The sequence below is a fragment of the Canis lupus genome, chromosome 36 (assembly GCF_011100685.1).
Source record: "Canis lupus familiaris isolate Mischka breed German Shepherd chromosome 36, alternate assembly UU_Cfam_GSD_1.0, whole genome shotgun sequence".
NCBI classification, from domain to species: domain Eukaryota; kingdom Metazoa; phylum Chordata; class Mammalia; order Carnivora; family Canidae; genus Canis; species Canis lupus.
Genome location: NC_049257.1, coordinates 15,670,128 through 15,688,001, shown reverse-complemented (window position 1 = coordinate 15,688,001; position 17,874 = coordinate 15,670,128). Strand labels below are relative to the sequence as shown.

Below are 17,874 nucleotides of genomic sequence, written 5' to 3'. Positions count from 1 at the left end.
AAAACCAAAAGATATTTACTGACTCTGAGGATCTCTGTCTTTCTTCTTTTTGCTTGGTCTTCTTAAGCACTAGAGCCTGTGGGCTCAGCTCCGACCATGCTTGCTGAAGAGAGATTCCTAGATTGACTCAGCCAAGTGATATGGGGGGACTTTAACATTGATTAGGGTGTTTGGGCTGAATGTCAATGCTGAGGACTAATGGGAATTCTTGCTGGCTTAATGATTTAGAAAAGCTATTTGCAAGGATGAGATAACAATTGTACAATAAGACACAGGTGAAGCTACTAAGTTTTAATCATGGGGTGGGGGGAGCAATTAAATTAATCACTTGTGGTAAAAGAGGACAAAGAGATCCTGGAGGATCTCCAGGATATATCTGTTGGTAGAAGAATTTTGTTTCCAAAAAGAATATGTCCATTTTCCTTGGGAGGACCCTTGAAATTTAGGAAGAAGACCCTTGGAAATCATGTGTTCAGTTACCATCACCTCTGGAGGTCACAATCATGCTTTGGTTCTGCTCTGAGCCCCATCACCGTAGCAACCAACACTCCCTCATGTCTGATGGCCTGATAAAGGAAGAAGAAGAGAAGGATTCCTGGTTTAGCCTGTGCTGCTAAGTGTACCAAGAGGCAAACTCATGATGTGCTTCCAACCATTCTTGAACAAATGTGGTATCAATAGTGCCACTGAGTTTTGGAAATGTTGGAATGGCAAAAATGTCTGCATGGTGGAGGGGTATTGGTGGCAGTGTATGTGCTGGAGTTTCATGATACCAAGTGAGAAGTTTCTCTGGGAAAAGGCAAGGAACAAATGGAATCACACATCATAATATCAGAACCTTATCAAGGATTAGATGATGAGTTGGAGTCAAGTCAGTGTTAGATGGCCAGGCCAGGAACCACATGGGAAAGGGAGAAGGGATGGCACTGAAGGACAAAGGGTTGGTCCACTTCATGATTCAAATCAATTTAGGTCCCAGGTTTGTATGAACTAGTGATTCTTCTTAAGGACCAGGAACATGGCCATTACTCTCAGGACTATGAGGAAGAGTCTAGAGAGTTTGATCATCTAGAGACTATTCGATCTCATCTGTTTCAGTTTCCTTATCTGTACCAGGTGCCCAGTTCCTAAAATCGTCTTTCAGTTTCGTTCAATGAATACATATTGAATGGCTATTCTCTGCCAGGTGGCATCTTATGTCCTGAGGAGACAAAGATGTTATCAGACACCATTCCCAACTTGAGGAGGAAGCTTACTAGGATGAACCCAGCATCTGTTTCTTGGCTTTGCTGCATCCTGTTTGACAGGTCCCTGCTGGAGTCTGAAGGACCAGTTTTCCCACAGCTAACACCAAACTTATCCTGATTCATGACTTTAGTCCTGACATCCTCTGCTGGAAGCTGATGCATTGGTCCATGGCTGCAGATCCTCAGCCAAGCCTGACAAATGGGCTAACGTAGCGTTCCCTGTTTCTGACACTTCTCTGATCCTGCCTTCTCATCCTGGACCGTGTTAACAACTAGGAGTCTGCCTAGACACAAAGCCTTATAGAAGGCCTAAAAGTTAACCCTGGAGCAGTTGTTCTTAACTGGGGTCATGGAATCCTCTGGGAATCCTAGCAAGCTATGGTCCCTCTCTCCAGGAAGAAAATGAGGATATGAACATCATTTTTGTATACAATTATAGGAGATTCTCCTCTTGTAACCTGGACTCCAAGTTAAGTGCTCCTTCCCTAAATGACAGATAAAAGTAAATAAAGCCAAGAGATCAAAGGTCAAATATGGATTTAAAAGACCTGGTTAGATGTTAAAGTCAGAGTACAAGATGACATTTCCGAACCGGAGAACAAGAAGCTGAGACTGCAAAAGGCTCTGGGGTGAAGAACAGGGGATAGGAGGTAAGGGTTCAAAACATGACGGTGATGATCACAGTGACACTAGTTCAGAGCCGTTGTGTGTTCTGAGTAGGGTAGTGAGTCAGCCCCTTTTTAGTGGTTCAACCCAACTTCCTAGTGGGATTCACTCCAAATCAAGGCAAATTGGTTGTTAAGAGGCTCTATTTCTCTTGTGGCAGAGTCCGCTGGTTGTTAACCAGTATTGATTTTCCCCTGCTTCATTCAGTTTTATTCAGGGTTGCAATTCACCTAGATCAAAGTCTACACTTTCTAGCCTCCCTAGGTATGGCCATGGGACTAAGTTCCGGCTAAAGAGATGCTATGGCAACTGCTGCTTGGTGCTTCTGAAAAGGTTTCTTAGAAGGAAAGAACATGTTCCCCTTTTGACTGCTTACCCTCCCTCTCTCCCCTCCTTTCTTTCCTCCTACCTACCTACCTTCCTTCCTTCCTTCCTCCCTCATTCCTAATTCTGGAACACATAAGTGATGGCTGGAACTCCAGCAGCCAGCCTGCACTGTGAGGTGACTCTGGGTATGAGAGTCACGTGCTACAATATGGATTGGAAAGTCACAAGGAACCTGGATCCTTGGTGACTGTCAGTCAAACTGGGAACTTATTTAATGAGAGAAATAAATAATTTTCTATGGTGACCCTCTCACTTTACAGTCCTCTTAGAGTTCTCCTCCTCACAGTGGCTGGTGGCCCATCTTCACTTTAAAAGAGAACATGTCAAAGGGAAAGCTTAGTGAGTCCCTCTGGTGACCAGAGATGATGAGATACAGAAACCAAAGAGCTGGGAGGCATCTCAAATGGTGATAGTGACCTATGTCATGGCTGCCTCTGCTAGTGTGTTCGCTGCAGGTGCACACACTGGGCACTAACCCCTGGCACCTTCTCCAGTTTTCAGAGCAACTCTGTAGGATGGATATTATTATCTTCCCATTTTCTGAAGAAGTAAATGAGGCTCAGAGAAATTCAGTGATTGCTTTAAGATCTCAGTGTGTTTCAGAGGCAGAGTTCTCAGGCTTTTTTACCTCACAGCTGCTTTTCTATGACAAATGAGAACTGCTCACTGCAAGTTCTCTAACAACCTGCCTAGCAGTATAAAATGACTGATAACTCCCACTGAAAATGTCTCCTGTGTAATTTCTATGAAAATAAAGCCCCGGATACTTGAAACCATCACCTCATAACAAAGGGCTGTGATAGATCTTTGCCATTAAGATTATGAATTGTCATCAGGTGCTTGAGGCAAGGCTGTTGTGTGCACTTGGGCACTGCTCAGCCTGCAGAGTTGGGTGTGGGAGCCCTGTTTTGGAAGAAAAGAGCTGGACATGCCATGGACAACTACATATTTGTGAAGTCTCCTTTGGGTCTTCATTGGGTCCTTGCTTGGAAGAATATATCTCAAAGCTACATGCACAGGCAGGTGTAAAAGCATGACCATTAGCGTTCTTTCTTTTCTTTCTATTATCTGTTAGCACCAGATACCTTATACTTTGCCACTTGAATTAGGAGACCGAAGAGTTCTTTTTGAAAGACTACACTGAGGAATACAGTTATTATTCTCTATCACCAGTTCCACCGAAATGCAATGATAGGGCAGGTCATCAAAATGAGTATATCACTAATTAAGTCCTACTTTGCCAAAGAACAATCCTTTTGTCATTCTTTCCCATGGTTATTTTGAACACTGTCCCCGGTTGGAGAAGCAAGTGTCCCAAGGGAACACATTTCTACATAAGCCTCTGACAGTGCTGCCACATTTCATGATCTCGGGGAAACTGACTTAGAACAATTTCCAGATAATAGTTATTGCTTCTTCAGACAATGCCTTGTCTCTAGAACTGACAGAAATTATTTCACTGTTTTAAATAACCTTCTCTATTGATCTGTTGGAATCGGGTCATATTTTATAAATATCCACTGTGTTCAGTACAGCTGCAATTACTGTGTGCCATTTAGGTGGACTGGCCTTGACCTCAGATGGCTGGGACATATTTTAGTGTTTCATGGCTGAGCTGAGGTAAGAAAAGAGTAAGGGACTTGATTTTATGAACACACACAAAAAGGAGAATTTTTGAGATCTCTCTGATGGAAGAAAAGCCTCTTAGGAGAATATCTGGTCATGAACGGCTCAAAAGAGTGAGTTCCTTTTATCCTTTTATTTACCTTGAGATTGGGCCATATATATATATATATATATATATGGCCCAATCTTCTCTATTGGGCTTTCTATATATATATATATGGAAACTGCAGCTGAGAATCCTATGGAATACACACTTAGAGACACTGGGTGAATTCAGTGCCTATGTCAATATGAGTGCCTATGTTAATATTGATTAATACGGGCCTTAATGGATATATACCTCTTGCTCTATTTTTCTCATTATTTTCCAAAAAGTTTTTTAAAAGCTGTACTACCTAACTTAAAATCATTCCTTAGCATGAGATGCTCCAATTAAACATTAGTGTCTTCTTTCGAGTTATAATTAGCACATTATGATGTCTGGGTTTGCTGATATATTTTTATCTCACAAATCATACCACAGCAAAGATTGCAAAGGCAAGGTTTTTGTTAGAGGAGGCCATATAAGCAATTGTATCTTTGACCCCAATTCCTCTGGGCTCTTCATAGCTTCGATGTTCCAATACAGACACCCCATGAAGCTAATCATGACTTGCAAACAGGGAGCGTGGAAATCATTTTTGTTTTCAATCAATTTAATCTTTTGTGCCTTTTAGCACTAAAGGCTTCGCTTGTCACATTTGCTTTTAAAAATTTGCCACTGTTGTTTTAAATTAACAAAGCAGGAATCCTTAATTAATAGAAACTTTTCTGAATGTAGTTAGATATTTTGAGTTAGAGCATTAAATAGCCTTGGAACATACATGTATCAATGTATAATTTTTAAAAAGATTTATTTGAGAGAGAGAGAGGATGCATGTGAGGGGAGGGGGAGAGGGAAAGACAGTCTTAAGCAGACTCTGCACTGAGCATGGAGTCTAACTTGGGGCTTGACCTCATGACCCTGGGATCATGACCTGAACCAAAACCAAGAGTCGGATGCTCAACCAACCGGATCACTCAGGCACCCTACTATATAATTTTATAGTGCCTTTTCAGGTTTTGTGGCTGGTAGTAGTTTGTTTAAGAAAAATAGAGTACCTTGATCCTTAATAACTTACATTCTATCTTGATGTAAAGTGGAATTTCTCATTTTAAACAACACCCCACTTTCACCTAAATTCACTTTTCAAATCTACTTTACCATGAACTTTAAAAGTGGATGGTTATTTTCTAAGTATTTCTACAGCAACTAAAACCCATATCATTCTTATATAGTTATTTAAAAAATTATTGTTAGAAACTTGTGTTATTATTTTCCCCTGGAAACTTTAATAGAATGTGGTGCCATGGACTGGGTGTATAGATAGAGCTAAAACATTATCACAGTGTTGAGAAAAAAGACAGTACACTATAGTGACCCTCCATCAACTTGTAACCTGTCCTTGTCTCCAAAGAGGGCATGTGTAAATAGAGTAAAATGTGGGGTGACTACAAGACTACCCAAGGAGAACTTGCATCCCAGAACCTTAGAGTCAGTTTCATATAAATTTATAAGAAATTGGAAACAAACGAAGGCTTTGCTGACTCAAACAAGTATGGGGAAAAATGTCAAATTCAGAAAAACAAGGAGTTATTTTGAAAGGACTATATATCACTACCAGATCAATTTTGTTTTAGAATTTTTAGGTAAGCAATAGGTTGATCAGACTGGCCTGTGGCTTTCTGGCAGCTTTAACTGTAAAGGAAATATGCCCTAAATGATGAGGACCAGTGGGCTTAGATGGGAAAATGGACCAAGATCATATTTCAAAATGTGACCTCTTTAGATACATCATTAGGAGACATTGAGTTTTTTAATATGAAATTTCATACTTAAAAACAAGAAATTTCATACTTAATTCTGAAAGCTAGAATTATTCTTTCTCTTGACCATGCTCTCATTAAATTGCATTATTCATTAAAATTAGCTTGAGTATCTACTATTAAATAAGAACTGTGATAAACCTAAAAGATTTTAAGAGAAAAGATGATTAGGACAACTGAAATAAGGTTAATATAGAACCATTGGAAGTGGACTTTTAAAGCAACAAGCCATAATCATACATCATGGTTGCTCGTATGAAAATAATATATGGAACTTACATATTGGTATTGGCAGTTGATGTCAGCCATTCGCCAGCTAAACCAATGATATCCAATCCAGTGGAGAGCTGGTTGAAAAATCGAGGATGACCTGGAGAGATAAGTAACAAGCAGGCATCAAAGCAAACCCAAATTTTTCAAGCTGTCTTCAAAGCAAAAGGCTGGCCATATTGATGGTGCCTCCATCCCAGTAGTCTAACAGGACTGCCCAAGGATATTAGGGAAGGAATGGCAGGTTGACCCACACTATACTAACCTTTAGCATTAATGATGTTCCTCAAACTTATGCTTCTGAAGAATGCTCTTAAAGTTAAAAAAAATCTTATGTCATGAAACTAATAATATTCCCAGTGTCTAGTGTCTAATCTATTAATTTTCAGATGAACTTCTCTGTCACAATAATTTTTTTTTATTTTTATTTTTTACGATTTTTATTTATTTATGATAGTCACACGGAGAGAGAGAGAGAGAGGCAGAGACACAGGCAGAGGGAGAAGCAGGCTCCATGCACCGGGAGCCCGACGTGGGATTCGATCCCGGGTCTCCAGGATCGCGCCCTGGGCCAAAGGCAGGCGCCAAACCGCTGCGCCACCCAAGGATCCCTTTTTATTTTTATTTTTTTATAATTTTTATTTACACAATAATTTTTTAAATTACAAATCAAGATGTGGTGGTCCTAGTTTTATCTATAAATGTTTCAGTGTTTAACATCTCAAGGATTCAAGATCAAGTAAATCAACATTTATTGATGGAGGAGAGCTTGCAGCCCTCAGAGAGGGTGCGTGGCTCTGTGGACCAAACCAAGCTCAGGGAAAGTGCCAACTCCGATGCTGATGCTGATGGCATACCATCTCTGGATCCCTGTGTCACTTGAATATGATGTCAAGCATTGGTATGTTTTGTCCATATATAGTCAGGAGACCATTAAATCAAATTTATTGCTTAGATGACCTCGCATCTCCTCTGTGAAAGAGGCAAATACAGCCTCCTTCCACTCATGAAATTGTTGGTAAAATAATTGTTGTTACTATATAACTAAAACCCCTTGCAACACACAGTATGCTTTAACAGGCTTTGTTCTCAGCAAATTCAGGATTGTTGCCAAGTTTTGGCCAACTTGGCGTTCACAGGAAAACTCAATCCCACATCAGCAGGCTTGGCTAGGCTGTCATGAAGGTGTCAATGCAATAGATCATCTAAGGGTGTGTGACAGAGAACTGGTGTTAGAGAGATATGCTGACTGTTGTGTTTCCAGTAGAAATTGCTTTTGCCTCTGAAATAATTGTCAGAGAGCTAGTGTTTGAATGTTCCTGGTCTGAGCCCCCTCTCTGAAAATGTCTATTCTTTCTTGGGTGTGATGGAGACTCATTTAGAACATCCACACTATGACTTCTTATATCAGAATATACCAATCACTGTATCTAAAGAGTCCTCAAAAAATAATACTGATCTTCAGGGGAAAAAATGAAAATGCATAAACAGTAAACTTAGTGTATTTATGGGACCAGATTCCAGACATTCATGTAGATTACTCTAAATAGCTTAAACTAGCTCACTTTATTCTATTTTGCTCAGTGCCAACAGAATCTACGCAATCTCCTGCAATGTAACAAATTTTGTTGATATCCATTAAAAATATGCAATATCCATTTGAAAGCTTTTAAAAATAACCATTTCAAGACAAGACTGAATATATATATTTTTTCATAAATAAACGGAACCACACGTTGATAATATATCAAAACCACCCAATATGGTGGAGACAAAAGGTGGACAAAGATAGGTAGACTGACAGAAATGCCCTCAAGTAAATGTGAGATAGTATCTCTTTGTCCAGTGAGTATATAAAAGAAACAAAGTTGTCTAAAACCTTACTTTTATCTTATGACTACAGCCTTATGCCTCCAAAATCTTATACCAGAATTTCTACCAAGTAACAAAAAGACCTATTTTAAATTTCAGTTTCAACTCTCTATATTCAATGAAATAACAGATGAGAGAGGTAGTACTAAGCAGCACATGGCCTAAAGTCACATAGGGAGAAAAAGAGTTGTTTTTCAATAAATAAACTGGAAGGAAAAAAAATGGAGGGGGAAATGTATTAAGAGACATACCAAGCAATTACAATGTTGGAGACTTGCTTGGATCCTGACTCAAATGAATTATAACATTCATGAAACCATTGGGAATTTGAACACTGACTATTTTATATTAAGGAAGTGTAAATTTCAGATTTTTTTGATTTAATAATATTGTGGTTATTTATTTTTTTTAAGATTTATTTTTTATTTTAGAGAGAGCACTTGCACAAGCAGGGGAGGTGGGGCAGAGGCAGAGGGAGAGAGAATCTCAAGCAGACTCTCCATTGATCATGGAGCCTACCTCATGCTAGATCTCAAAACCCTGAGATCACAATTTGAGCTGAAATCAAGAGTCGGAGGCTTAACTGAGCTACCCAGGTGACCCGAGTGCTTACTTATTTTTAAAAGAGTTCTTGAGGCAGTAACTGGGTGGCTCAGTTAGTTAAGCCTCTGACTCTTGATTTCAACTCAGATCGTGATCTCAGGGTTGTGAGATTGAGCCCATGGTGGGCTCCGTGCTCAGCCGGAGTCTGCTTGAGATTCTCTCTCTCTCTTCCTCTGTCCCTGCCCCACTCCTCTAAAAAAAAAAAGTTCTTGAGAATGAAGAATATTTGTGGATGACATAATATGTCTGAGATCTCCTTCTATACAATTGAGACGAGGCGAGAGGGGGAGGGGTCTAAGTGAAACAAAGTTGTTAGCAGTTGATAAAAGTTGATGCTGAGTGTCTGTTATATAGAGTTCATTATACTATTTACTTTTGTTTAAGTTTAAACTTTTCCATAATAAAAAGTTAAAAAAAAGAAAGACAAAAGATGTTGGTATATCTACTGTGACTGAGGGCTGACCAGTCTCTCTCTCAGTTCATGAAGAATCTGTATATACTGGTTCCTTTTTCAGAAATATTTAATTAATTTGTAAAAAGATTTCCAAATACCATCATCATCTCTTCAAAATTGCACCAAGTTCAGTATGTTTTCACTATTAAAACCTAATTCATTGGGCACCTAAGTGACCCAGTACTTGAGTGTCTACTTTGGCTCAAGGCATGATACCGGGGTCTTGGGATCAAGTCTCGCATCAGGCTCACCACAAGGAGCCTGCTTCTCCCTCTACCTATGTCTCTGCCTCTGTGTGTTTCTCATGATTAAATAAATAAAATCTTCAAAAAACAAAAACAAAAACAAAAAAACCCAGGGCAACCTGGGTGGCTCAGCGGTTTAGTGCTGCTTCAGCCCAGGGAGTGATCCTGGGGACCTGGGATTGAGTCCCACGTTGGTCTCCCTGCGTGGAGCCTGCTTCTCCCTCGGCCTGTGTCTCTGTCTCTCATGAATAAATAAATAAAATCTTTTAAAAACATTTTTTAAATAAAATAAAAAAAACTAATCAGGATGCCTGGGTGGCTCAGCGGTTGAGTATCTGACTTTGGCTCAGGGCATGATCCCAGGGTCCTAGGATCAAGTCCCACATCAGGCTTCCTGCATGAAGCCTGCTTCTCCCTCTGCATATGTCTCTGCCTCTCTTTCTGTGTCTCTCATGAATAAATAAATAAAATCTTTTTTTTTAAACTTTTTTTTTAATTTAATTTTATTTATGATAAGCACACAGTGAGAGAGAGAGAGAGGCAGAGACACAGACAGAGGGAGAAGCAGGCTCCATACACCGGGAGCCCGATGTGGGATTTGATCCCGGGTCTCCAGGATCGCGCCCTGGGCCAAAGGCAGGCGCCAAACCGCTGCGCCACCCAGGGATCCCTAAATAAATAAAATCTTAAAAAAAAAAACCTTAATCATTATTTTGGGTGAGTATTCATATAAAAAAAAAAAAAAAAAAAACAAAACAAAACCTCACAACCTTCCAATGTTTGTAGCTACCTGTGGGATTTACCCTTTGCTCTGATCCACATCTAAATGATAGCTCAGCAACCAGGAGCTGTGTTTTCATAGGGCAGCAACAATATATTTTCCCAGGGTCAACACCCTGAGATGCAGCAGAAGGTTTCACATGGCCTGAGAGACTATGAACTCTGTAAATGTAAATATCTGCTCCCAGAAGCTGCTCTGAAGAACAGGGATGGATGGCTACAGGCTAACTATCAAAGTGGAGTCATACTCTAGACTAGTAAGAGTCCACGCTCCTACGACAATGTGATGCTTCAGTTTTTGTTTTTTGTTTTTTTAAAGATTTTATTTATTTATTCATGAGAGACACACAGAGAGAGGCAGGCAGACATAGGCAGAGGGAGAAGCAGGCTCCATGCAGGGAGCCCAATGTGGGACTTGATCCTGAGACTGTGGGATCACGCCCTGAGCCGAAGACAGACACTCAACCGCTGAGCCACCCAGGCGTCCTGATGCTTCAGTTTTGTAGGCAATATGATCTGCTATTTATGGCAAACCCACGCAGTTTTCTTTGAGGGACAACACTATTCTGAGCTTGATAAAAGTACATGGTCTCATCTCTCTGAGAAAGTGTATACAGAGTGACCCGACAAAATAAAAAAAACTGGACTAAAGCAAGTCCAGCTAACACATATAAGGAGAATTCGGACTCTTTTTTTTAAATCCAGCTATATAACACTACTTGATCTCCATCAGGAATAGGTTAGCCATCAGACCAAGGTGAGCTGCAAGTAAATTGATGAGCATGCTTCTCTTTAAAAATCAAACACAGACCTTATAATATAATTAAGTCTTGTCCATCCCGCAGTTATTCAAGGAAGCTACACTTATTTCAGTGGCATTGGCAGACCTTAAAAGCTGTTTGGGATCCCTTATTTAAAAATGCCTCTTTGGCTGGCCTCATTATTTCATTATAACACTTCATTTTTGACACCCAATAGTTCTTATTCAGCTCTATCACCATCAAGCTCCCTAATCTCGGTCTTAAATCTATCTTCAAGTGACTGGGAAGAGTGAGAGGGATAACAAAAGAGAGGGAGAGAGAAAGAAGAAAAAAGAACACGGGGCCACCAGGGGCTCCCCTGTGGTGGCATTGGTGGCTCCCCAATGCCATGGATGGTCTGTTCCTAGAGAACTGTGTGCCCAAGAGCTCAGGAAAGCCAGGCTGCTGTGGGGAAAGATAGCAGGGAGAAGAAGCCATTGCTTTACTCCTAGGCTTAGAAACAGCCAGAAGAGATCCAAGAAGTCCTTGAACTTGAAGCACCTGAGAAGTAATCACTTTGGCCAGGATCACTGATTAGAAAGGGTGCCTGTAACATGAAAAGGGCCCCCGGTTAGAGATAGGAGTTAGTGACTCAGTGTCTATACTCCAGACGTTGGAATAGGATGCAAATGGTCTGTATGTATGTGACGTTTTTGCCAAGCCAACAGAAGGTGTTGTGGTTGAGTCGTATCCCTCAAAAAGATATGATCAAGTCCTAACCCCTGATTTCTATGAGTTTGGAAAGAGGGTCTTTGCAGACCCTTAATCAAGTTAAGATGAGGCCATAATGGATTGGAATAGGCTTAATTCAAAGATTGGTGTCCTTATAAGAAAACTTTGGACACATCCATAGGGAGAAGGCCATGTGAAGGTGAAGGCAGAGATGAGAGTGATGCATACCAACCAAGGAATGTCTTTGACCACTAGAAGCTGGAAGAGGCAAGGACAGACCCTCCCCAAGAGTCTTCAGAGACACCATGGCCCTGCACACCTAAATCTCAAACTTCTAGCCTCCAGAACTGTGAGAGAATAAATTTCTGTTGTTTTGAGTGACCCCGTTTGTGGTAACTTGCTATGGCAGCCCTAGAAAACTAACACAGAGACAGAGGGAAATGAGCCCAATTCTCCCCAGTTTTAGGGAGAGGCCAGTGTAGGATTTATCAGAATGAAATAGGCATGAAATGGAGGAGAGAAAAAAAGTAGGGGGCAGGTCATTCTTTGGATTCATACAGTCTAAAAGGAGTGTAAATAAACCCAAAGGATGAAAAACTTTTTATACAGAACTTGACATAGCACCGTGTGTCTGTATCTTTAAATTTATCTTTATAATATAAATGTTTATAACAATAAATAATGATGAGCTTTTGCCAGGGTTGGGCCTTCTACCCACTGCCACTGCATCAGGTTGTCCTGTGGCCACTGAGCACAATGCCGCCTTCCCTCACCACGGTTTGCTATCATCAGCTGGCAAGGGTGTGATGGAGGGCAAGGTTCCTGCCTCACGCCCTTACCTGTACGGACCCCATACTTCAGGGTGTCTCTGCAGTCAACCAAGATCTGCTCCAGGGACTCGGGGTGGTCAGACAGCTCCAAGTTGAAGCCCTCCATGCCTTCCAGCAGCTGGTGCGGGTGATGGAAGTCCAGTACCTTGGTGGAGCGATCAAATGTCTTGCGGACATAGTTGAGGAGTATGTCTACCACTTCCAGGAGGAACTGCACTGTTTGCTCCTCCCCATTCTTAGCTGGAAGCAGATCTGAGGGAGGAAAGTCCCCAAGAAGTTACCGCCTGGCTCATGTCTAGATTTCCTCAGCCCAGAAATCCCTAATATCAGCCACAATATCTTTCAGACCTCATTTGTTCCAGGTTATGTATATACATTGAGAATCTGATGTACCGTCTCCCCAGAAAAATACACATATGCCTATACACAGAAGTTCTGCATATACTTTCTGAAGTTTTACAGACTTTCTGATAGTTAGGCTGCTCATAAATGGAGCATTTTGAGAAGCCGTGAGCAGCCTGTCACAGCTATTGTCCATGTGCAGGCTGACCGGGCACCTGTCATGAATGTGATGGAGGAGGCCTCTGTCTTGCTCCTTGGGACCATGAGTCTCTCTCTCCATCTGGTTCAGACACTGGCCTTTTGGTTGGCATTATGATATGCTTGATCTTTGAAGGCAGAGAGTGAGAGCTCTGTGGGTAGAGGCTGAGGTCCCCTCTTCAGGAGACCCCTGAAGTGTGGTCCTCCGTAGTGTCCTTAGAAAACAAGAGCTAGAAGATGGGGCTCAGAAAGGTGGGAGAGAGAACTCCCATATCCCTCCCTCATCCTTTGGGCTTGGACTTTGGGATGCCTGGGGGTGATTTTGGGTTCCAGCCCTCTGGTAGGCAGAGTCAGGCTGGGTCAGCCAGGGAGGAAAACTGTAGGGGGTCCCAACTGAAGTTGTCAGCCAGAGCTCAAGAGCAGATTGACTGTGTAGATTCCTTGGATTTACCTCTGAGGTTTAGTGAAGTCTTATTGACTGTTTGGGTCTGGCCTCTATGGCCCGTGGAGAGTTGATGGAAGGGAGTAGTGGGAGGTTTACCTTCAAGCTGTTCAGGAGAGACAGTACCTCGTGAGACCAGAGTTGTGGGGACAGCAATAATAGTGAAAGATCTCCAAAACGAAAATGAGTTTTAGAACAGTGCTTGATCACTAGGCCCAGCCACACAGTTTCCCAGAGTGATTTTGTCATTGTTGATGACCTTGGAGGATAAATGCTATTACGGGACTCACTGGATTGTCTTACGTGTAAAGATTCCCTCAGATTCTGAGAGTCTATGCAGCCATATATGTCCCTGCAAGTGTCTTTAGAATTGACTGTTTTTATTGACTGCTTTCATCTAGCTTCCAAAACGAAGTCCTGGGCAGTAGGGAAGGAGGGGGTATATTATATTTAAATCCTGGACACACAGTTTCATGACAGTTCAGAAAGTAATGATAGTTTTGATAAAAGAAGTAAAGTTTCAGGAAGAAATCAAGACACTCAAATGAGGAACCTACTGGATAGTACTAGCTGCGACAGGGGAGGGGAGGGAGGTGTGGGGAGGATAGGGAGCTGGGGAGGGGGCGTGGGGAGGGGAGGGGGGTGTGGGGACAGGAGTGGGGTGGCAAAGGTAGGCTGGCGGGGACTACCTCGAGCAAAGAGGTTGGAGAAATCAGTCTCTGTGCGCCGGAAACGGCCATCCCTGTCACTGTTTTCACAGGAAAGCAGGTTCTTGGAGGACTGCCTCTCCTTGAAGGCGCTCACAAGCCGGCTCTTCTCTTCCAGGCTGTTGGTCCTTTGCAAGAAGCCTGTAGCACAAGATGCTGGGTCAGAGGGGACGCACTGAATTCCTAGCCTCACAGGGTCAGCTGCCAGGCCAGGTCCACTCTCCCAGCAGGGCTCTTGCTTCTCCTGAGAAGCTGAGTCTCTGCATTTTATATATAAAGGCTTTGGCACTTCTGGCCTTCGGGCGGGGAAGGGGCAGTGCCAAGTGTCATCAGTGGCACAGACCCAGTCGTGCAAGAGAGGGAAACAGTAAGCAAAGCCCATTCTCCTCTCTGAACGTGACACTGAACTCAGAATTAAGTCAATTGGACAGCTTCCACTCCAGTAATCAGCCCCAGGATGGGGTTCTAAGGGGAAGGACACAATCCGAGAGGCTGCTGCTGGCACTGGGTATATGGGCTGTGCAACCAGAGGAGGGAGGGGGTGAGGACTGGCTGAGGGAGGGGGAGGCAGGGAGGACCAGCACTGAGGGCTAGGGAAGATGCTTTCCTCGGGCACCAGGTAATGCTAACGGGGTTGAATGTGTCATTTTTCTGACTCAAACCTGAAGAGCAGCTCTCTCCATACCACCTGCTGTCCTTGATAAAGGTATTGGGGAAAGAGCCAAGGAAGCCTAAAACCTTATGTGTGGCGACACTCACTTCTGTAAATACTTACTGAGCACCTATTGTGGAAAAGCACTTTGCCAAACATCGAGGACAGGGGACAGATAAAGGCAAATGAGACAGATCTCCTACCCTCCAGGAACTTAGAGTTTGGCAGATGAGGTGGTGACCAATGTTGTAATAAAGCTAGAAAGCCATCCCAGAGCTCCACAGAGCTGAACCCCGAGCCCAGGGCGGGATACAAGGCACCTCGCCTCTGCCCCTCAGGAGGAGTAGGAATCTCTCCTACCCGAGGTGAGCAGCGCCAACACCGCCAGTGGCAAACAGAGAAGCAGGTTGAGGCAAAAGGGCTAGAGACACCGCCACCTAGGAGCATACTCCTTAGTATCCACACCCCTCCCCTCCGGGGCTCAGGGCCTGCTGACCCCCTCCTTCCCTCAACCTCTCCTCCAGTTCTGCCTCAATCTTAGCCCAACAAGCCACACACTGAAAAGAAAAAGTCTGAAGCTTCTTAGTGACCCCACAGCTGTCTTTGTAGATACCAGAATCCTTGGGGGGTCATGCACATCACAAGACAGGAGTGGAGGAAGGTCCTGGGAGGTTGGAGGAGAGGCAAGTTGACCTGGGGGAAATTCAGCTTTGCTTCCCCAGGACTGCAATTCAGTGGCAAGGGGTGGAGGAAGGAGGGATGCAGGGGGAAGGCCGCAGTGATTGGAATCCTCCCACACGCAGGCACAGAGTCTATTTTTGGAGGGAAGAATAGCAAGGTAGAGTCACCAGGCCTTTTATTGTTGCCAGCATCTTACAAACTTATCCCTAAAGCCCCAAGGACATCAGGACGGGGGTAAGACACTATACCAGAGCTCCACACTGGATGGAAAGGTAGGGGTTGTATCCCTTCCCTCACCTCTCCCTCTACTTTCTGAATTTCCCATACAAACACCACGATTTGAAACCAGGAGCCAGAAGGATGTAGGAGCACCTGCCTCCTGAATTCCAAGACTGCTCCCCTGCTCCTGGAACAGTGAGCTATAGAATTCGCCAGGCTGAACAGACCAAATCCATGTGGCCTAATGGAGATGAGGTCCTGCCAGCTGAACTCCTACTCTCTCCGTCTCTCACCTCTGGTTGCTCGGACTCACTCCTTTGGGAAAGCCTTAAGTCTCTACCTTGAAAGCCCTCAGGGATGCCTTTCCTCTGGGCAGCGGCAGGACCTATGACCTGGATTTAGGCTTTGGAAACCATCTCCAAATCTGATATGGGCATTCCCAGAGGTGTCCTGATAGGATTGAGGGATGGTAATTAAGACACAACTTTAATTCTGCATCTCATCCCTGGACCGCACTTCCTGGAGCACACTAGGAATCAGTATTTGCGATAAATCCTATATTTATCTCTCGAATAGCATACTTACATCATACTATTGTGTTTAAAAGCATTAATTTGCTAATATAAACACCTAACGCATATTGTTATCAGAATAACAATTTCTTGGAAGATATTTGTTTTCTAAAATATTGGCAGTCTCAAAAAAGGTTAAAATGACTGAGGCCTTTCATGGCTCTGAGAGGCTCTGGGAAGAAATGTATGCTTCCCCAAGGATGACCAGGTGGTGGATGACATTGAAGTCAGTGCTTTGACAACTCCCCTGGCTAGCAAGGGGTCCTGGAAGCAGGGGTCCCCAAGACTGAAGCAGACCGTATTCCCTCTCGCTCTGCATACCACCAGTGAGGACCTAGCTTAAGCAGGAAGTGACCACCGAGCTCAACATTCCCAAGTGGCAAAAAGAAAAGCAGAAGTAAGCCGAAGCTGCACTTGACTTTGGTCAGCTTGTAGCACCCCCTGCTAGCTTTAGGGGCAGAACAGGAGGCAGACCGTGTCATGACTCCTCTGGGCAGTGGGGAGTTCCTGAGGCGGGTTCTTCACTCCTGCCCCTAAACTCAAAGGCCTAGGAGACCCATTGAGTGGGGAGGAGTGTAGAGAACTAGGGAGCACTTGGCCTGAGCGAGTTGCTACCAAATGTGCCTGTGAGCTGTGCATCACAGAAGGGCACACGGGGGGGTGGGGGGGGTGGGGGGGTGGGGGGGGTGGAGGCTGAAGCCCATTCCCCCTGGCTCTTGTTCAGCAAGCTGTAGAATGGAATTGCATCAACCTAGAGGAAGGAAGGAGCTTTCTCCCCTGATTTTTATGGGCTGAAAGTACTTTGCCAAATGTCCACCCCCCAACTTCTTTTTATTTCAAGAGAAGCTAGAAATTCAGAATATTTGAAGTCTTTGTTTAAAAGTTGTATGGCAGCTGGCACAAAATTGAACACACACACACTGCGTGGGCTAAATAAAACTGCTCTCAGGCTGTGTAGCTGGCAGCCAGTTTGGGACCTCTGCACCTCTAAGTGATGGAGGGCCAAGGACACACTGGGAAGTTAGCAGAACTCAGAGCTCCTGCGTCTCCTTCTACTTAAGTCATGCCCCCATGCTTGTAGCTATTCCCACTGGCGGGAATCTAGAACCTTCTCTGCAGTTTATTTCTTCCCGGCTTCTGGGGAAGGGAGGTAGGAGAGGGGGTGGGAGCTGAATCTTGGCAAGGCACCGAAGATGTTTTGGGGGGTCACCCAGGGCAGTGGATTCGGAGATGGGAAGAGGACAATTAATTCCTCTGCTGCCTTAATGTGAAAGATCAAACCAACCTGGATAGTGTGTCAACAAGGCACCCTCCAGGCTCATGAATGTCAGGGATGAAGGGAGTTGGGGTGTCTGGGAGCAGAGGTGGGGGCGGCGGCTCTGGATTCAGGTTCAAACCAAAGACTGCACTTCGGAAAGCCAGAGTTGGCCCAAAGTATGGAAAATAAATCCGCCTGGTATTCTGTTTCCTTTCAGAATGAAGCCTAATTGTGAGGCCTCCTAACCCGTGGCCTCCAGAGCGTGCATTTTAGCAGAAGGCACTTTCCCCTCAACAGCTTACCAGCCCTTTGCTCCTGTCAAACGGGTGGCGACTTTCCTGAAATTACTGTTGGGGTGTCTGTGTGTGTATAGAAACAGGGAAGAAACTCTCTGAGGATGGTAGCCCCCAAACGTTCAAGAAGTTGACGCATCCTCCGGGATCCCT

The 17,874-nt window shown here is 43.7% G+C and overlaps 1 protein-coding gene across 1 annotated transcript in view; it reads right to left on the bottom strand.

Moving 5' to 3' along the window:
• GAD1 (glutamate decarboxylase 1) overlaps positions 1-17,874 on the bottom strand; it is a 39,327-nt gene that overhangs the window by 15,869 nt on the left and 5,584 nt on the right. The window contains exons 3-5 of the mRNA NM_001097543.1: positions 14,029-14,187; positions 12,367-12,609; positions 6,111-6,201 (exon numbers count right to left, since the gene is read on the bottom strand). Coding sequence (NP_001091012.1) covers positions 6,111-6,201; positions 12,367-12,609; positions 14,029-14,187 — 493 coding nt within the window. The remainder of the gene's footprint in view (positions 1-6,110; positions 6,202-12,366; positions 12,610-14,028; positions 14,188-17,874) is intronic.